Source organism: Astatotilapia calliptera, chromosome 1 (genome assembly GCF_964374335.1).
Source record: "Astatotilapia calliptera chromosome 1, fAstCal68.1, whole genome shotgun sequence".
In the NCBI taxonomy this organism is placed as follows: domain Eukaryota; kingdom Metazoa; phylum Chordata; class Actinopteri; order Cichliformes; family Cichlidae; genus Astatotilapia; species Astatotilapia calliptera.
The window spans coordinates 25,734,219-25,755,635 of NC_137422.1; the positions used below are offsets into that span (position 1 = coordinate 25,734,219).

The window sequence follows — 21,417 nt, forward strand, 5'->3', positions numbered from 1 at the left end:
CTGCCTGACCCAATCTAGCCGACATGCAGCCAGAGGCACAGCAGTGGAAAAATTAGAAAATGTTATGGACACTATTTTTATTGCCTATTAATTATACCAAAAGCAGTTAAGTAGACTCAAGTAATATCACCCCAAATTTGTGAGCCGTTTCATTTGCTACGTGTGTGTCTGAGGTATAAAAGAAAATTCTAGCTTATTTTTGTTGTATGCAGAAAGGCTTTATTTACTCAAACTTGATGTTTCATTATTTTAGCATTTTATAGTTCAGGTTCATAAGAGTTATGCGGTGAAGCTGAGTCAATGAGCCTGTCTCATTTTTCCTAGACACTCGTCTGTTTGACTCTAAATGGGTGAAGATTGAAACTGGTAGAGGATTCAGCAAATTGACTCTTCCAAATCTCTACAAAGATGACGAGGGTCTCTATACCCTGCGCATGGTCACTAAAGGAGGCACCGCAGAACACAGCGCCTTTGTCTCAGTCGCAGGTAAGATGAGCCAAACGTTGGACTGGATAAGATTAACGTATTTCTAAATCCAGTTTGGAAACTGGAGCTTAAATTTTATGAAACTGATACGGTTTTGCTGTCAACATAATACTTATTCTGCTAACTGCTAATGCTAAGTATTATTGCTTCTTATTTCTTATGAATAATGTGATTATTAAAACAATGCACGTCATCACTTCCTGTCTAGATGGTCCTCCTCCAGTCCCTGCTGCACCTGGTGCTCCTATGGACATCAAGATCCATGATGCCAACAGAGACTATGTCATTGTGTCATGGAAGCCTCCTAATACAACTACAGAGGGTCCAATCCTGGGATACTTTGTCGACAAGTAAGAGTTACTGGTATAAACGCCATAAACAGATAAACTGGCCAGCATAAAGACAAACTAATTACTTTAAGTAATCCTATTGAGCTTACTTGAGTATCAAATTACTGTTTTTTGTCTCAAGGAAGAGGGGCAGTCCATGTTCTCTTTATTGCACATAAAATACACAGCTGCTTTTGTTTATTTCTTCTGTCGCTCATATTTTAACCTAAACAGAGCAGGAATGGGCATGCTCTGCTACCTATTGGCTGCTTTTCATTCTTTTTCAATCTGCATTTTTTTTGCTGAGGAAGCTCTTTTCCTGCTTATGTCTTTTTTTTGTCTAGCATCATAATGAACAGATAATTTCAGCACAAGTGCTTTCAGTGAGGCTCCAACAGGTACACTGTTCTGATCTCATATACCAATCAGCATTTTTTAATAATATGGTAGCATACACAAAACATAAAACATCCATTATAAACTTGTACACATATTACTCTTTGCAATAGTTACATGTTTATAATGACTCCATGCCATACCAGTATTTTATCAGATCTTTCTATTTGCATTCATCTCATTAACTCTGCGACATTCTCATCTTTTCTCTTCTTAGATGTGAGGTTGGAACTGAAAACTGGACCCAATGTAACGATCACCCCATAAAGATCTGTAAATATCCGGTGTCTGGGCTGTTTGAAGGGCACTCCTTCTACTTCAGAGTCAGAGCTGTTAACTCCCATGGAATCAGCAAACCTTCTCGTATGTCTGATCCCATCACTGCAATGGACCCCACTGAGTTTGAGAGGCTTCACGGTGGGTTTAACTACACTAATACAGAGAAATGTCTAAGCTCACCTTAAAAATACAGTGTTTTGAAGTTTTGCCATGTGTCATGTTGTCATTATTGTAGTCACTATTGTTTGAAATTATAACTGTCTTCTTGTTTCTTGCTAAACAGTTATTCATGTAGAATTACAATCAGCCCTGATTTAAAGCACATAATAAAAAACACATTATGTAACTAAATTATGTCATATTGTACTTATCTCATGCTTTTATTTGGGGGCAGGTTAGACTTGTAAAATACACACTAATCAGTCTATTTTATAGCATTAGATACGGTACATGTTCAGCTCCTATATAAACAACAAATTTGTATTTAAAATGATCTCAAAAAAAGGTCACTATCAATCACAAACACATGATGATCATCTCTTTATCTTCCTCTAGCCAAAAGGCTTGGAGGAAGACTGGATATCGTGTCTTACCATGACGAAGTTGAAGGTGGGTTTGAATTGAAGTTGATACATACATTCTGATGCTCTGTTTAAACTTCAGCAGGTTGTCTTGACCATGTCTCCAAGTTGAAATGCAATGAGTTGCTGACTGGTGATTGGCTGATTAGATATTTGTGTTAAGCAATTGAACAGATGTACGCAAGGAAGCGACTGGTTCGTGTATTTGTTACGCCACATATAATATGTATTATATTTTTAACGTTTTCAGTCTTGTTTCTTTGTAGCTGAAGGAAAGCCTCCAGGTGTTCCATCAGGAATTAATGCCTCAGAAACAGACAGGACCTATGTTGTTTTGAGCTGGAAAGCCCCAGCGTACACCAGCAGCGCTCCCATGTGGTACTACATAGAAAAGGTAACAAACAATGTCATATTCTAATTCACTGACTTCCCCCTCAACAGTTGTTTATAGTTTGACGAAGCAGTAACAGCAGTTTTTTTCTCCTTTATATTATGCAGCTGCATTAACTTGTGTGCCTAAACTATTTTTACAGGTCTTCTGTATAACACATATAGAGACAAGCCTTGGAAAAAATAAAATACATTTTTAAAATGTAAACAAACTTGCTTCCATGTCTCCGTCTCTCCACAGTGCATGGCAGACAGTGGCGCATGGCAGCGCGTTAACACCCAGGTCCCTATTCGATCTCCTCGTTATGCTGTCTTTGACCTGGCAGAGGGAAAACAATATAAGTTCAGAGTTTTGTCTGCCAACATTTATGGGACCAGTGCGCCATCAGAGCCAACTGGACCTATTCAGACTCAGGAACTCAAAGGTTTGCCTCCATTTTTCCTTTCCTGTTACACAGCAGTAGTGTTTATTATTACCAATTACCAGTTGCAACACCTTTAATTGTATTTCTGTGTTACTTCACAACAAAATGTGGTGTGGGTGATCTTCTGAACTGCTTACTACAAAAAGTTTTCAATATGTCAGCTGAGAGATTTGTTTCAAATGTTTCAAACATGAAGCTGACATAAAAATTATGGTCAGGTGTAAGAGGGTTGTGGTATAGATACTGAGTAGCAGCCACTTGAAAACCAGAAGAACCTAATATAAAGTATCCTTAATTGTAATTACAGTATTATGTAGCTATTTTTTATTTATTTTTTAATCAATTGCAGGCGTACCATCCGCTCCTGGTCAGGTGATTGCGACAAGGGAAACAGACACCTCTGTCCTCATCCAATGGGCTCCTCCAAAGGAACCTAATAATTTGATTGGTTATTACATTGACCAGTGTGTCCAAGGATCCAAGAACTGGACCTCAGCCAATCACAAACCTCACAAGAACACCAAGTATGTTTCTAGCGACACACAAACACACTGTTGGGCTCAAAAATAGATTTTTTTCTCTGGCTGCTTATTACACAATGGGCTTTGTGTCACGTTTGTGTCTCTTCAGGTTTGTGGTTAGTGGTTTGACCACAGGAGAAACCTACATGTTCCGCGTCCAGGCTATCAATGAGCTGGGTCTCAGTGATGAATCCCAGGAGTCAGCACCTTTGACTGTCAAGGCTGCCCTTAGTCAGTAATGCCAAATATTTGCTCACTACTGCAGATGTTAATCATGATAACTGCCCCAAACCTTTTCATTTTAAAGAATTAAAACTCAATACTGTTCTTACAGCCACCCCATCTGCTCCTTATAACATTGCACTGCTGTACTGCGACGGCCATTCAATGATCCTGAACTGGAAGAAGCCTCTTCGCTCTGGAGGAGCAAAGATCAAAGAGTATTATGTGGACAAAAGACGTAGAGGAACAACCATGTGGAGGGAGGTTCATATCCCACCAATCACAGAGAGAGTTTATAAGGTATTTGGACTCTTTTTATAACATTCAAACATCAAAACAAACAGAAGAGGGCCACAATTTTGCATACATACTTGCATACTCTTCTTATTATATATCATACAAAAGTTAAGATACATATTATTTTATTTGGGATGGTCTGATTATTTTGTGCAAAACTGGCCTGTTCAACTCTGAAAGTGGCATGTCCATTTTGTTTAAATTGATAATGATAACTAGGATTTTAGTTAACCATGTAACATTTTATTAAAAGGTGGAGAACTTGACAGAGGGAGCAGTCTATCAGTTCCAGGTTTATGGAGCCAACCTGGCTGGTCTTGGACCAGCGTCCAAACATTCAGAAGACCTTACATGTGATGCCTGGACAATGCCAGAACCTGGTTAGTAAATTTCACTTTTTAGTGACTGACTTTAAACTCTGAGTCAAAAGTGAAGCTTTTACACTTCTAGAAAGATAAATATGGAATTGTTGTTCTTCTCCTCTCATCATCTGGCTCATATAGGCCCAGCCTATGACCTGACCTTTTGTGAAGTGAGAGATAATTCATTGGTGGTTGAGTGGCAAAAGCCTGTCTACACTGGTTCTGAACCAATCACAGGCTACCATGTTGAGTATGCCAAGAAGGGTACTGCTAACTGGATCACAGCCAATGAAAAAGCTGCCAGTCACCGCTTCCTAAAGGTGAGGGTATCACTGTTCCAATCTATGAATCATAGAGGTTATCCTCCACTGCTCATCAGAGATTTTACTCAAGCACGCAAGACAAAAGAAATTGGAATAACGCTTTTAATTTACAATATAACATATAGGTTAGACTAAATGTTGGCACTGCTGAAACAAGTGTAAAATGCAGTGCATGATGTTTATTATGTAACAGTGTGTTTCTTCATCTTTACTGAACTTTCCCCCCCCCCCCCAAAACATCAATTTTCATCCACTTTTTCCAGCACTTTATTTACCACTACCAAAACTGCAGCAGTGTAGGTACAAAAACTGTGTGACACTGACATCTAGTGGATGAACCAAGTAACTACTTGGTGAAATGGTACAAAAAGAAAATCTGTTAAAGGTGAATCACTTATGTGTGATAATGGAAAGTCAGTAAAGTAAAATAAGACAAGAATAATTATAATAATACCAAGACCATTTAGTGATCTAATAAAAATATGCTTTGAAACAATACGGATTACTCATGCATTATTAATATTTAGGGTAAGTTGCCTAAAAGAACAGGGGGAATTATAATAATAGATCCAGCTGCTGCTGGGCTAAAGGATGATATATTTTACATTCATTCACAGCAGCAAGTGATCAACAAAATAAATAGTATTGTTAGATTCAGAATAGAATATGCTGTTATTATGTCATAATTTATTTACCTGTCAATTTTGCACAGGTTGAAAGTTACCACACCCATTTACAGACGTTCACACCTCCACTCCCCCTAGCAACAGATTGTCTGTTTGTGTCCTAGGTAACAGGTCTGGAGGTGGGCACTACCTATGTGTTCAGAGTGCGTGCAGTCAATGCTGCTGGAGTGGGTATGGCCTCAATGGCCTCTGACCCTGTGACTGCCAAGGCCGTGGCAGGTAACATTTAACCGCAGACAGAAACTGAATACCTTACTATTAGAATATAAGGGTATTAGAATTCATAAATATGTGTCTCCAAGTTCCTCTTTGTAAAGCATACAAAGTGCTATGGTTTTGCTTTGAGTGAGTGTTGCACTATTGTTGACAGTGGTGAAGGCAAGAGTTTAAGAGCATGTGATATCAATCCATCAAATATCAAAGCTCACATTAATAGCTGTTTAGGCTTTCTGAGCATTAACTGGAGACAAAAATGAGTCTAAAAACTATGTTTATCTGTGTATTGAAGGTTCCCAGGAGGTGTCCTGTGTGGTGGATGAGAAGTCAGGTGACATTGTTCTGTCATTCGAGTCCTGCCAGATAAACGAAGGCTCCAAGTTCATCTGGAAGAAAGATTATAAAGAAATCACAGATTTCTCTAAAGGGGTAGTGATTAAATCCGAGGGCATCCAGTAAGACCACAGCCACACACATATATAACATGCATATGGCATCAAACATTTGCATTCAATTTCAGCTTGAACAATCTCTCTGACTGTGTGTGTCTGTGTTTCTCTTCCGCCCTCCACTGCAGCTCTAAGCTGATCTTCAAGAACCCAGATAAGGAGGACTTTGGGACGTATTCTGTTTCTGTCACAAACACAGAGGGAGTGTCATCCAGCTACACAATCTCTAATGAAGGTAGGTTCAATTCATTGCTAAGTAAGGATGGCTCTGATGCTTAGGCACCCAGTCAACTGTCATGAAAAATTTGAAAATCTATAAAAGAATCTGCAACTTAGACTTAATGAAATCTCTCATGTTTATGTTTATTTGTATTCTATACTCATGGCTCATTTGCCCTTGTTGACTTATGGTAATTTGCGATGTTGCCTTTATTATCTTAATCATCTCATCGCATTAGTTTGCATTCCATATCCGTTTCCTACCTCTGTTAAACTATTGCATGCAAATACCACTCATGCCTTGATCGTGAAAATTTGAACAGCTGTAGAGCAACACCCTAATAACTACATCAAAAGCGCAGACTTGAGCTAAAATCAAAAGAAAACTGTATCGGAGAACTAAGGCAGTGTGTAGAATGCAATAAAAGATGAAAGCAGTGAGAGCATACTTAAAAACAATCAGCCTGGCATGTAGGCAACAAACAATTTCATTACACAGCTGATGATACTAGCAGAGCGCATTATTTCTCCAAGCTTGGGGCACTGAACATGTTTTACCACCAGATCTTCGTGGCAAAAGGATTTCTGTCAGAAAGCTTCACAACGCTTTTCCTTCTATTGCACCAGTTTGCTACGAGGCTATAATACGTGGCTTCCACTGATTGCTTCCCATTCGGCCTACAGTTATTCCACTGTAACTCGCAATAATTTCTGAACTTCTAGCACGCAAGGATTCATTCATTTCAGTTATATCACAGGTACTTGGTGAGGCTCCAATAATACAACAACTCATAATACAGGCTGTGTTTCAGGGTAAGCATTCAGGGCCAGTTATGAGTCACAATGTAATTTTGTTCTTTCAGCTTTGAGCTTCAGTTTTAATGTTTTTGTTCCTTGATTTTCCTCTCCCTGACTTATCTGGTACCTCATCGAAGCTAATGGTAAAATTAGACCAATGTATAAAATGTCACATGTATGATAACTGCATGTCTGTGTCTATAAAATAATGTGTCTGTGCCTTATAGAGTTGGTAAAGATGCTGGCGCTCAGTTATGATATCAGACACCCAGGTAGGTACCTTTGGCTGACTCTTTCAATCTCTCTGAGTTTCTCTCTCTTTGTCCTTTTTAATCTCTTCTTTAAAACTTTCTCCTCTGAGTCTTAATCTGTCTTACCTGCTCACTTCATTTCTCGTTCTCCCTCTTTTATGCTTTTATTTTTCTTTCTTCTTCTGCCTTTGAAGATTTCTGATTTCTTTATTTTTTTAGGGGCAGATTTCTCTTTTTATTTGATCCAAAAAAAAAGAAAAAAAAGAAAAAAGTCTTACCTGCTTTTGCATCACATTGCCTAAGCTCTTCTCCTTCTCCTGTCCTCTCCTCCTTCGTCTCCTCATTAAACAAGGACAATAATGTTTTGAAACCCCTTACCCTTCCTCCCTCTTGTCCTCTAGTCATCCCGCTGAAGTCTGAGTTGGCCTATAAGATTCTGGAGAGAGGCCGAATGAGGTTCTGGCTGCAGGCTGAGGAGATTTCTTCCAATGTCACCTACAAATTCTTTGCAAACAACAAGGAACTGTCTGGAGCTGATGTAAGATACATCTTAGTTTACCCGCAGATTGTAGTCAGTTCCTACCTATGCCACTCTCCCTATGCAGTACTTGAAATTCATGGGTGTAGAAAGTCATGCAAATGGAAAATGAAGTCCGGAAAATGATATATCAGTTAGCCAGGTAGTCTTCTTTCAGCTGTAATTTTTGCAAGGCTCAAACTGAAAGGTCCCAGAGTATGGGCTAAACCATTTAAGTGAGCCTTGCAAATAAAAACAGAAGAGATGAATGATTTATATTCTAGCTTCAAGGTGAACAACCTACTTTTCTATCAAGACAATAGTTCAGTCAGCTGTATTTAACTACACAAAAGTTATGATAGTCACAAAGTCTGTCGTCAAGTAGGCTTTTTAAAATTACAACTCTATTTTTCTGCAGCCCAACAAGATGGCTCATGACGTCGCTACAGGGATCATTGAGTTCATCATGGATCATTTCACTGAGGAGAATGAGGGGACATATACCTGCCAGATCACAGATGGAGGAGGAAAGGCACAGAGCTCACTGGTTCTGATTGGAAATGGTAAGAGGGACCAAGGTTTACTGCTGTCCTACGATCAGCCTTTCAAATGTGGTTCCAACCCAGTCGGACCCCACAAAACCTGCAGTATCCGACTACATTCAACAAAAAAAGAACAATACCCTCTGGACTGTATTTTCTTTCTTTTTTTTAAGTGGATGTGTGCAGAAAGAACTTATCACAACCTCTTATTTTTCAGCGTACTAATTAGGGGGTATGCTGTCAAGCCTAAGCCAGGAGAAACACAGACATGTAGCAGAGAGTGTATAGAATGGGCTTTTTTGTATGACAGTAGACTTAGCATCTGCTGCATTAGAGATCCCATTATGGAAATGTATTAAGCCCGTTAGTGTAGAGAAGGGTTTGAACTTCATGTCTATAGGACTCCCTAAGACTCAACTAAAGATGCTTGATTTCATAAATTATGATTCTGCTCTCATATGGGGGACCACTAAAAAAAGAATCTATAGCAACACTTTGATCTTTTAATTATTCTCCGTTTATGTGTATCTGTATGTGCACATAGCTTTCAAGGCAGCACTGGCTGAGGCTGATTTCCAGAGGAGAGAGTACATCAGAGTCAAAGAGGGTAAGAAATACAAAACATCATCCAATTTTAAGCTTGTAAGAGCTTTGTTCTTAATTTAGCCTGAGACCAGCACAACACTATGTTACCCAGGAGATAACTAATGAGTGAGCATACAGGAGAGAAGTACACTATCTTTACATAAACTCTCGAGCTGCAACCTTAAAACCACACATCAGTTAATACAGCTTATAACAAGGTTCCTCAAGTGTTTTGTAAAAGCTTATGTCCATTTTCAAGGCTTCCTCTCATGTTTCCTTTCACTACAGGCCCCCACTTTAGTGAGTTTCTATCACTTCAGATTGGGGATGACTGCTCTGTCACTTTGGTTTGCAAGGTAAACACAGTGGTACTCGATATTTATTGAATATTTACAGTCTGACAAATGGGAGGCTCACTTACTGAGCAGATATTCTATGGAGACTAAGTGTGGATGCCACAGTGCTGCGTAATGATAAGGTCCAGACAGATAATAACTCGAATTGTCACGGTTTTTCCTGCCCTTGTTAGAATGAAGTATATTATCAAGAACATTTTAAAATTAAAGTGGCCGTTTATATGCTCGGGGACAGTTAAGTTGACATCAGCATATCTTTGATTTATGCAGAGATATAGTAAATATATGCATTCATTATTTGACTGTTGAGTATCAAAACAGAGCAAGCTTAAACATCAACCAGTTTTCAGAAAAATGCTCTACTTCTAATATGGGATCATTTAGGGTATAATATGTTGCAGAAAAATATAAACAGCCTCAAGTTTTTTTGGTTGAAAGACAGGATTTACATTTTAATCCATCAAGTGGGTGAGAATTACTGCAAAAAGTTGATGAGGTACAGTTATGTGCTAACATTTGGGAACCTCTGGTTGACTTGTTGACTTTTGTAGGCAAGAATAAGTGTACTTGTCCTGCAGCAAACAGGCATTTTAAATAACCCCTTCTTCAAATGCTAATGCACTCTTACCATATAGTTCATTAACTAAACAGCCAAGCATTAAACTGTGTTTTACCATTTTCTCCGATTAGTATTATTTTTATATTCAGAAAACAAAAGCACCAATGCATTAACATTTAAGAGATTTGTTTTTCACTTTAATCCGTTTGCTGCAGGCATTTGCTTCCTTTGTCTTTCAAAAGCCTCGTCGACATCTCTTGCTCTTCCTAAACTACCACATAAACAAGACTTTATATACAGCACATCACTGGTCATCTGGATTTGCATTGTTCGATGAATTGTATAAAATATAAAGTGTGTGTGTGACAATAAAACTTCACTTCCTGTTTTTCGAAAATAATAATATGCAATTTTTATTGATTTTAACAGGTTGCTAACTTGAAGAAGGAATCAGTGTTTCACTGGTTTAGAGAAGACACGGAGATCATCCCGGATGTAAAACCTGACCTGGGATCAGGAGTCTGTAAACTGCCAATTAAAGAGGTAAGAGCACACTGTGGCACTAAAGACTATGTTTTTGTTTTTTCCCAACGCTGTCCTCATGGTGTGTTCAAAATTGACAAATCTGCATTCCCTATGTTGCACTGTTTCTTCTCCAGTTTTCACTGAAGACAGCAGGAATTTACAAAGCCACCATCAGTGATGACAGAGGAAAAGATATGAGCCAAATAAACATTTCTGGAAAAGGTAAACATGTTCTCTATTTTTGCAGTTCATCTTACCGCTTAATAAAAATGACAAGTTCACTGTCTGGATAGTTAGCTTGATGTCTTACTGAGCAAGTATAATTGTTTAACTACAGTGTATTATTCTTACAAAAAGAATAAATAAAATGCTTGACATGGGGAAAAAATGTATAATGTTATAAACTGTTTATTTTTTTTACTGATTTTTCCTCAAAAGCAGCAGGATACAAAGTAGATATATTACCATACTGAAAAACAATTGTTCCTATTTTTTCTAAACAAAACCACAACACAAGAAAAAAGGAAATAATAAAAAAGCCTCGGTCTACAAATTACATCTTGAATGATTCATAAATTATGATTGGTGCCAAAACTGTTAAAATTAGTCAAAAACATTTTTTGTCAATTCCAAAAGGCAGCTCCCCTCCAAAAATATATCGTCTCCCTTTTTTATTCTACGTGTCACTTGTTTGAATGTAACTATTTTGCATGCAGTTTGATCTGCTATCCAAAATAGCTCAGATTGCTTGATTTCCAGTGCGTTAATATTGTTTTACATCCTGATGTCATAGCCAGTGGGACCCATAACCTCTTCATTTCACTGATATTATCTGGTAACAGACCCAGAACACTTAAAACTGTGAGTAAAACAACTGATTCAATAGGTATAATAGCTTCCCAGAATAACACTTCATTTAAAAAACAAAAAAGAACAAAAAACAAAACCCCACTTTCTCAAATTTCTCACAGATGTTGATGTGCCTAAGTTTAATATGTTTGATATGTGAAGATGTTTATATATGAATTAACTGAGACTGAGCTTCACATGAACAAGTATGCCAAGAAACAATCTGGTGAAAGTGTACCTCACAAAACAAATGCAGGTATTTACACTGTTTCACTATGTTGGGTTGGGAAACCATAGAGTAACAGATTCCCATGTTTTCATTAAACCTTCCTTACTGAGCTCTGAATGCAGCCACCAGAGAGCAGCATCATGCCTTTCCATCCTCTTGGCTCCGTCTCTGACCCCGTGTTCCTCTGCCTTTCTTCTAGTCTTTGACGATGCCATAAACAAGCTCAGCCAACTGGCTGGTAAGTCGCTGCATTTTGCACACAGACACACACACCAATAATCTCATAAAGAGACATCCATGTTAAAAACGGTACGACACACCACCAGCACCACCCTCTACCCACTGTAGGCATCCAGTTCAAATTATCTAAATTTAACATGGCACCATCAAACCCCAGTGATGAGAGATTTGGTAGATCCGTCATCAGGCTGATATGGGTCTTGTTTTAAAAACCCTCTGCTACATACACACACACACTTATCAGCGTGTGGCAGAAGTTGTCATGCTGGAAGCATTTGGCCATCATGCCATCATGTGGTGAAATCACTTTAAAATTCCACTGCGCTGTCACAGTGACAGTGTGGAGGAGCATCTTACTCCTATTTTAAGAGACAGTCACTTGACAGCTCTGCAGCAACTGTTACAGCAGTGGCTGCAGAGGAGAAGAGGGTTCATTACTGTGATAATGGGAAACCATGGTGATGTGACCAGGTGGATGACACACTTGCCCACTTGTAATGTGCAGTGAGGAAAATCCGACACAGACATTGTGGAGTATAAAATGCCCTTTTAGGTATAACGGCTTAAAAAAAAAAAAAGTTAATAAAACCTGTCATGGTTGAAGTGCTTTACTGAGTGCCAGGATATAAACAATCTGCTCTTTGCTTCATTAGCAGAATTTTCCTCTCCAAGCTGGACAAAAGGGAATTTCAAAATAGATCCTACAAATGGCTGAAAATGGAAGTTTGTTTTTATTCAATTAATTCATCTCTGCATGCAGTAGCTTTCACAGCATAGTGAGGTCACAGAGTCCAGCAGCTGCAGGAAAACATGTATTTTACTTTGATTTCAAACGTGGTCCTCACAACCTCCATCGCCTCTATTACCTCCTCCAGGAGCCAGTGCAGCAGAGCTTGTGATAAACTGCACAGCAACAGGCATTCAGCTGCAGTGTCACATGAAGTATTACACCTCAGAGATGAACATCACCTGGTATCATGGGTAAGGAATTAGATTAAACACAGAATTAACACCGCCTCACAAATACAAACATAATACCAAATAGTTGGAGTACGAAGATGAAGGTAAGGAACGGAGGAAGAAAATACGCATAACTCCAGTATTTGTAGTCCTGGTAGTTGTTTTACTAGAGTATTCTTTTAAGTCCACCTATAAACATGCTGACCACAAACACATTATTCTGGTTTTCCCTCAAGTTAAACTGCCGCGAGTGGGAAAAACAATAAGCCGCATAATAAAACTTCTGATGGGCTATTGGCAAGTGGTTTCATTATCCCTGTTATTGCAGTAAAATTGCCCCGTTTTGTGACAGAAATCACACAGCTATTATTTTCTATAGAGAAGGAAGGCTTTTCTGCACTTAAAAGCACTCCAGTTCACTCCAGAGATTATAAAATGTTAAAAAAATGGGTTCATGAAAGAAAAAGTGGAAAGAACAATGAAGTAAAACTGAATAAAAATTATGAAGCTTTTATTTTAAAACATCTCACTGTCTTTTCTGTGGGTTTGTGTAAGAGCAAGAGGTCGGTATGACATTAGCGAGGCATGTAAATATGATTTTCATTTACCTCACTCGCTCAAAAAGAAACCCCCACCACACAAACACACACACTAACCTCTCTTTTCTTCTCCTCAGTGAGACTAAACTCTCCCACAGTGACAAGATTGTGATTGGTGGAACCCCGGCTATGGCAACAATGGAGGTATTATCATCTTTTATACAAAACTGAACAGTATATGCTTCGGAGGAATCTCACACATCAGTAGCTTTATGACAGTAAAGCACCTCAGACATTGGTGCTGCTGCTCGTCTGTGTTGCTTGTAGAAGTCCTCAAAGTGTCTTTGCAGAGACGAGGAAACTTTGAGATAAATTAAAGGGATAATCACAAGGGAAAGCTAATGAATAAAAATGGTTTAAAATTCATTAAAGTTGATTAAGTAGCGTGTCTTCCGATCGTTTTGTCAGAAAGCTTTATAATTTTAATTAGCCTACCTGTTAAATTAATCTCATTTTAAATCATAGCTCAAAACACACAAAGCAGAAATAAATACCAAGACACTGAGTTGATGCCTCTGCCGTCATGTGGCTGATCATTTTTTTGCTGATTGATTCACAGGTAGTTGAACCAGTGGAGAAGGACAAGGGCAAGTACTCCATCGTGATCACTGACCCTGAAAACTCACATAAACGCACACTGGACCTCAGCGGTGATGGTCAGTACTTTCAGTACTTTTCCTCTCTTATTTCCTTCCCTCCAGAGTCAATTCCTGTTTTTATCGATAACTCTGTAAAAAGAGGGTAGAAAATAACACAGTCACTTGTTTTTATGGCTGTCTTTCAGCGTGTAGTCTCTCTGGTTATACTTCAGCTAGTCTTTGAGTATGAAAGTCTCCAGTTTCATACTGCTGCTTGTGAGTTACATACATTTGAGTGTGGATCGGATTACATACACAACAATGCAAAAGTCTTGAGCTACTCTTTATTTCCCTAATCGTTTGAAAGACAGAAAGCTTTGAAAAGTTTTTCTTTGGACATTAGCTGCTTTTCACTCATTTTCTGGCTAATTAAAGAGGAATGGTTTTTTTGGTTTAAACCACCCAACACTGACCTATGTATCATTCAAGCATAAAAATGGCCACCAACTCAACGGTTGAAGCAGTTTTGTGTCTACACATAACAGAAAAATTAGCAAAGAACCATTTTTAAATTGTACCTTTAATAATTACTGCGGCTCAAAACTTTTGCACAGCACTGTATGGAAAAAATCTCCATTAAAACTTCTCAAATTAACTTTTTTGATTTATGACACATTCATGAGTGTTATAACTGAAAGGTGCATTCCTGTATTACCACCATTTTAAAACGATTAATTTCTTTAAAAAAATGTTACCATGTTCATTAGCAGGAAAAGGGAAAGATTCTGTTTTGATATTATAAAGACTATTTTGGTTCTAGGTGTGTCTAAATTTAAAGGAAAGTAAACTGGCATGTGCTGTGACAGTGACTGTTTTCTGTTTTTGTGTTTAACAGTATATGAGAAAGCCTTTGCAGAGTTCCAGAAACTAAAGTAAGACTATATTCTCAAAGCTGTTTTCTTTTTTTTTAATCTTGTGCCTTTATGTGTCAGACTGGCTCGCCTAATGATGAATCACTGCTTCCTTCACATTTGCTTCATAACTGTGAGTTTGACATCTAATAGTTCAAAGTAATGATTTCCCAGGCTACACTGTGTTCACATACAGAAAACAATAGTCTTGTTTTCCTGCTTCAAATAATGTAAAGAATGAGGTTTTCTATAAATACACGTATATTCGACTCTCTCGTTCTGATTGTATTTGAATAGTAAAACATCTATTGGAAATTTCATTAACATTTGTTTCTCCACATTTCAAACAGTGCAAAGCCTTCAGATCATTTGAGACACTGCAGAAGGATTGTATGAGCCTTTGTAACCACTATATGCTCAGTGTTAATCAGTGTAGATCCATGCATTGATTAGACTTGTCACTTTAAAATATCAGTGCACTCCTAACTCCAAACTGCTACACTAAAACTAACTGCTTGTTTTGAATATTTTAGTTGTTTAATTAGCCTGTGCTTTGCCCTGTAAGGACCTGTGCAAGTCTGACTCAGGATTTAATCCCAGAATAAAGTTATGATTTTCAGATTAGGTCACTATATTATTTGATGACTTATTCTCCTTTTTCTGTGACTGAAGAAACTGTGTGTATGCTTTAAATCACTGCTGCATGAATGTAGCATGCTGCAAATCGAATCAGACGCTTCCCTGGCACTATTGCATGAGCAGAATCTAAAGAGCTCCAAGAGGTGTAAAACTTCTGCATGCAAGTATGGTTTTTTTTCACCTACAGCTACAGTTTTGAAAAGTCTTGTTAAATCACTGCAACTCGAGTTGCATAAATGATCAATACAGCATTAGGAAAAATTACCCTGCATCTTTAAGTTGAGCAAATTCAAAAACTCCAAGGCTGGCTGTCTGGAAAGAGTCCAGCGCATTATAATTTGAGATAAAAATCTTGGTTAAAAATAGAAGCAGTCAGGTAGCAGAGATCCTTTGGGGTCTGTCGGCTAATTGGGCCAAAGCAAACCCCACACCCACACACACATTTTGCAAATCCTTTTAGGAAAGGGATTGAGACTGCAAACACTAAACACTGCATGCAGTGTGGAAACCATCCAAATCCCTTTTCCAATTAACATTCAAAGAGAGACATTTAAGCACAAGACTTTACAAACACATTGAAACAAGTGACACGCTGTTACCCTTTTGATTGAGCATCAACTTGCCAAGAGGAGAGCAGAGTTTCCCCAACCATCTGGTCCTGTGGCTGACCTCTGGTCCTGCCATGCTGCTCCAACAGCCCTCACATAACAATATCATTTTTCCCCAGGAAATATACATGAAACTCCTGAAGTAAACAATATTAAAAGGAGGTTTGGCTGTAAATCTAAAGCACCTTGTAGCACACCATCTGACCACTGTTAGTTAACCGAAAGGAAAAAGAAAAAAAACAAAGAAAAAATGATGTGTGGTCAGAGCCAGGTAATGAAAGCTAACCAGAAACGACTTGGCTAAAGTAAAACTTGAACTAAATAAAGATTTGCTAGTGACAATAATAATACAAAACTGCTTTGATTTTTCAGGACCGAGGCATACGCTGAGAAGAGTAAGTTTATCCTCCTGTTCTCCTTTATATAATAGCTTAATATAATAAACAATAGGAATAACCTAGAATGTTAACAACTGTTTGTTTTAGACCGTGGTAAGGTGGTGGGAGGACTGCCTGATGTGGTCACCATTATGGAAAAGAAGGTAGGCGTGCAAGTGTGTGAAACTGCATGCTTTTGGTCTCATTTTGCTAATAGGTATTTTTTATGCTTTCTGTAGACTTTGAGTTTAACATGTACAGTGTGTGGAGACCCCAAACCTCAGGTGTCATGGCTGAAGAACGGATCGGAAGTCGAGCCTGATGATCAGGTAAATGTGTAAATGTGTTATTGGAGTTATGTCAAAATAACTTTCACAACTTGTTTTCAGCTAATTAAATTGTGTTTGCAAGTCACATATACAACCAGTTCATATTCACACGGGGCTTTGTACTTTTATTTGATTCCTTCCCGATAAATACTGCCTTATTCTCTGACTCTGTTTAACCTCTTCAGAAACTCAACTCCTCCCCTCCTGTCTCATGATTAATTGTCTCATTAACCATACACAATTACAACATAATGTTTCTATTAACTTGTCTTGTGGAAATTTCACACTCAGTATGTGTCTACTAAAATATGCTTCATGATATCATGACTCCAGATTCATTTGATCAGATAATGTCTGTTCAAAAGTCAATGTCTATAATACTTACCATGATATTAAAACCAGTATTCATATAAAATAATAGCAGTAATTAAAAAACAATTTCTGGTAATACTGAAAGTGGTAATGAAGTACTTTCTAAAAAGCATGCTTCATGTATATTTAAATTAGTACAAATGATTAGTAGTAATAAAATGCACAATACCCCAAAACCATTGATATGCTTTAGTTCCTTGTTAGGAACTTCATGAATGTGATGTTGTCCCTATTGTGTCAAAGCCCTTTTTATACATTCATCAGCCACTTTAGTAGGTACACCGATTCAAGAAATTATTAAAGTAAATATTTAATCAGCCAATGGCAGCAACGCCGTACATTTAGGCATGTAGGGGGATCAAAAGGGGGAAGAAAGGTGAGACTTTGAATGTACATGAGCAGGGTTATTTGTGACAGACGAGCTAGTCTAAGTATTCTGATCAAAAATAGAAGATCAACAATGGAGTACGTTTGGGATGTGGTGGAGCATGAGATTAGCAGCATGATGCCATCATGTCGATATGAAACAAAATCCCTGATGAATGTTTTAAGCATCTTGCTAAAGATGTTATGGCTGAAGACAACAGGATCCAATCCAAAACTAGCAACGTATACCTAATCAAGTGGCAGGTGAGTGTATTTACCACTGAGAGCACCAAGATTCAGGAAACTACACTACGCTTCTATACTGACCCCAAAGTCAGTATTATCAGCACAATCCTAGATCAGTAACGGAACAACTCTACCCCTCATAACTCATTAACCTACTTGCCAACCAGAGTACAGTAAGTCTACAGTCTGTCGTTAGTCAACGAAAGCTCTTTCAATAGCATCAGAATCCTGCAGCTTCTACCAGCTTTGAAGATTTAAGTTTGAGAAACCCCGGTCCAGGAGGAATTTGTGTTCAAGTTTTCTCCTTTATTCATTCCCTCACCTGCTAATAATCTGTCTAAAACAAGAAGCGAGGCCCTTGTTGATGAGTTTTCCAAACCTCTAGAGTGTCTCTCATGCACTTAGTTACAACAGAGGCTTCTCAGGATGCATGAAGATAAATGAAAAACAAACATGAACATAAGAAGATCCAGAGAATTTTATATCTAATCCTCATGTTTGACTCTGGAAGTACACAGCATGTCAATTCGAGTAGTGTAATAAGCAGAAGTTACTATTTTTTAGACATTTTGTCAGATTTTATAATATCTGTATCACAGAAATGACTGTAATTAGAATATTTTTTCCCTGAATAATACACAGCTTAACCTACATTGGTCTAGTAAATTAATGCATTTAACCAAGAACACATAGCATGCTAATGGCTACCATTTTTAGGATTTTAATCTACTAGACCGTTTTATTTCTTGTAATTAAAAGGCAAGTGTTTCTCTTAATAATGTAATTAACCTGCTGAAAGTACCACTCCATAAAATGTATAAATGTCCAGACCTTACAAGTGAGTGGGCAGGTACAAGAGGCAATTTAAAATGTTGGGCTCTTGTCTGCACCACTCGTAGTACATGGTACAATTCAGAATAAAGTACTCTGTGTAGACTAGAGTATCAGAGACAATATACAGTAGGTTTTTTTTGGGTGGTCTAAAAAAATATGGATGGGGCACATCTGTATTGCTTTTCAATTCAATTTCACCATACTTTGGTTGAGCGTGGTTGAGTGCAGCAGAACAGATAAGACAGGAATACATCATTAGTCCCTTTGTCCATTCAGCCCATGCACCAGTGCTCAGCTTTTGCTCATGCTGCCACTTTGAGTAAGGCATTTTAAAGAATAAATCATGCTAAACTCCCTCCACTGGCTTTCTCACTTTTTTTAACCTCTGAATTCATTTCCCAGTATGTGGTCTCCCTGGACCAGGGCAAGTTTGCCAGTCTGACGATCAAAGGCGTTTCCATGGAGGATTCTGGCAGATATACCATGATTGTCCAGAATAAATATGGAGGAGAGTCTGTGGATATAGTGGTGAGTGTTGCCGCTGTGTAACACAAATGACTGAATTTAATCTGAGCCGTCATCTGCAGCAGAAATATTTTCTTTCCATTGGTGCCCAACATGGGGATATATTTTGATCGCAGCAGCACAAAAACCTTACACGGGCCTGATATTTGACCTTGTTACTTTTGCTCACCCTGATTTTGACAGAATTAATATAAAATAATACAAAATCCAAATTTCTCTAAAATTAAAAATACCTAAATAATTTCTATTGATGATGCAATGTGCTGCAGCCCTTTAAACAATCCTTTTGTGTTCACCGCTGTAGTAAATGCACGTATGGGTATTAACATTATGTCCTTGTCTCGCTATTTTTATCTCCAGGTCAGTGTGTATCGCCATGGGGAGAAAATCCCTGAGGCAAAACCAACTCTGACCCCTAAAACAATCATCCCACCTAAATTACCAATCGAGATCCCTCAGCCTAAGACTCAGCCTGCTCCGAGCGCTGCCCCTTCAACTCCTAGCCCTGCCGCTCCTAAGGCAGCACTGGGAAGAGGGGTGAAGAGTCCTACTCCAAGTCGGAGGAAGTGAAAAGCAAGGCAGAAGAAACGCAATCACTGGTGCACAATTAGAACACACATAGCTGAGAAGCCTTTATTGGTGTTCTCTATCTGGACTGAAATGGAGCTAATACTCTTTGCATTAAATTAGAGCATCAAGAAAACCCTGACACATGAAATAAATCTTGCAATTGTGATGGAAAGAAAAAAATTGTTTCAATGTGAAATCATTGTATAAAATCAGCAAAATTATACTAGAATAATAAAAAGCTAGGCACTATCTAAACATGAGGAAATTAGAAATTAATTGAAATGAACTCGAATAAAGCTACAAATTGAATAAAACTTTCTGAAGAAAGAGTGAAATGTGTTTTAAATTCATTCTTGAAGTGTACAAATGACACCGCATGCAGTATAATTAAATATTAAATGGCTTGCAAATTACAGGAACATTGCCCAAAGTTAACTGACTTGAAGCCTCGATGCACCTTGGCACACTATTTCATATTTATCATAGTTAGGGGGAGTTTAACATGTTAGTCAAAACTTTTCCATAGGTATTAAATTGGGTTAAAGTCTAGTAAGTACAAATCCCAAAGGAGACCAGTAAACATTAATTTCATGCCCTATGGATGTGGGTATTGTCCCCTGTAACCACGTGACCCATCCATCTTTGTTGTCATGCCACCAAAATACCCCCAAAGCATACCAAAACGATGGGATCCCCTCACTGTAGAGTTTAAGAGCTTTCTCTTTAAATTCTTATCTGTGTCACAGAATATTTCAAGTAAACCAGAGAGATGGTCTGCTCCATCAAGGATTACTCTAAACATAGTTTAAAAAAAATGCTGTGTTATGTTACAAAGTTGCTAGGGCCACTAGCTTTGACATGCCCTCACATCACTAACCTGCTGACTATTACCTGCATTTTTGATGGTGTCTAGCACCAGATGTTCTTGGTATAATCACATACACACCACTCCCATTTGCCTTTGATTATGGGGCTGAGGCAAGTTTCATTATGAGCCAGTGGAGAGAGGTGCGCCCTTCTTGTCTATATTTTTCTGAATATGATCAGTGGTTTGGCTCAGTCTCACAGTCATTTACATATTTAAATGCACAAAAACAACACAGGCTTAGTATCACAGCTCACAAGATCAGTGTTCATTTTATGTTGTTTAAAGGGAGAAAAAAAACCCCCACACACACACACAGACACGCACCTTTCATGAAGAAAAAAGGGACAGAGAGAAATAGGTCAGGCTGTACAAAGTAGTCATTATACTGCCACCTCAACAACACAGTCAACTGATGACTGCAAATGTATAACACCATCCTCCTTAAGATCACCATGGTGAACACGCTGAAGATTAACTGGCAGTGAATCACCATTAAGTAAACCAGAACTGTGAAGTGAAGCTGTCATACTAACGCTGCTGCCTCTCAAACCGTCATTACCAAATTTTACCTAATATTAACTCCAACTGTTAGCAGAAGATATGCATTCTGCCTTGCAGCCAAATATGTTCAGTCCTCCTGGTCATCAGCCAGAAGCAGAAACAGACATGCTATAAGTAGTCAGGTTTAAAGACTTGAGCCCAAGTGCAGGAAGTTGTGATGGCAGAGCTGATGAAAGGATGGCTGATGAGATTTGTGGTTCATTAAAGCTGATGAGAGGAGCAGACGGAGAAGAGGGAGGGAGGGGCGCAGGGTAAAGTCATTGTTTCTGTGTTTGCTGTTGCTAATAAAAGGAAGCGATTACACTTTGCTAGCCTGTTTATTCATTCTGTCAGAGGAGAACAAGAGACGGGTTGTGAGAGAACTGAGTAATGGAGAAGGCTGGAAGAGAGAAACTGAGACTGTTAGGTTCCTCATTTTGAGTGTTACTTTTGTTGCTGATGC

The 21,417-nt window shown here is 38.3% G+C and overlaps 1 protein-coding gene across 1 annotated transcript in view; it reads left to right on the forward strand.

The window, feature by feature from the left end:
- Positions 1-19,881, forward strand: part of myom2b (myomesin 2b) — a 29,058-nt gene extending 9,177 nt beyond the window's left edge. The window contains exons 9-39 of the mRNA XM_026170354.2: positions 325-486; positions 695-836; positions 1,429-1,628; positions 2,046-2,099; positions 2,338-2,465; positions 2,703-2,886; positions 3,236-3,410; positions 3,517-3,638; positions 3,742-3,929; positions 4,180-4,306; positions 4,430-4,608; positions 5,402-5,516; positions 5,806-5,968; positions 6,091-6,197; positions 7,207-7,251; positions 7,632-7,768; positions 8,166-8,310; positions 8,834-8,896; positions 9,163-9,230; positions 10,219-10,332; positions 10,449-10,536; positions 11,592-11,630; positions 12,508-12,613; positions 13,269-13,335; positions 13,751-13,847; positions 14,665-14,701; positions 16,300-16,322; positions 16,413-16,468; positions 16,544-16,633; positions 18,854-18,979; positions 19,337-19,881. Of these exons, the coding sequence (XP_026026139.2) occupies positions 325-486; positions 695-836; positions 1,429-1,628; positions 2,046-2,099; positions 2,338-2,465; positions 2,703-2,886; positions 3,236-3,410; positions 3,517-3,638; positions 3,742-3,929; positions 4,180-4,306; positions 4,430-4,608; positions 5,402-5,516; positions 5,806-5,968; positions 6,091-6,197; positions 7,207-7,251; positions 7,632-7,768; positions 8,166-8,310; positions 8,834-8,896; positions 9,163-9,230; positions 10,219-10,332; positions 10,449-10,536; positions 11,592-11,630; positions 12,508-12,613; positions 13,269-13,335; positions 13,751-13,847; positions 14,665-14,701; positions 16,300-16,322; positions 16,413-16,468; positions 16,544-16,633; positions 18,854-18,979; positions 19,337-19,546 (3,557 nt within the window). The 3' untranslated portion in view covers positions 19,547-19,881. The remainder of the gene's footprint in view (positions 1-324; positions 487-694; positions 837-1,428; positions 1,629-2,045; positions 2,100-2,337; positions 2,466-2,702; positions 2,887-3,235; positions 3,411-3,516; positions 3,639-3,741; positions 3,930-4,179; positions 4,307-4,429; positions 4,609-5,401; positions 5,517-5,805; positions 5,969-6,090; positions 6,198-7,206; positions 7,252-7,631; positions 7,769-8,165; positions 8,311-8,833; positions 8,897-9,162; positions 9,231-10,218; positions 10,333-10,448; positions 10,537-11,591; positions 11,631-12,507; positions 12,614-13,268; positions 13,336-13,750; positions 13,848-14,664; positions 14,702-16,299; positions 16,323-16,412; positions 16,469-16,543; positions 16,634-18,853; positions 18,980-19,336) is intronic.
- Positions 19,882-21,417: the final 1,536 nt, after the last annotated feature.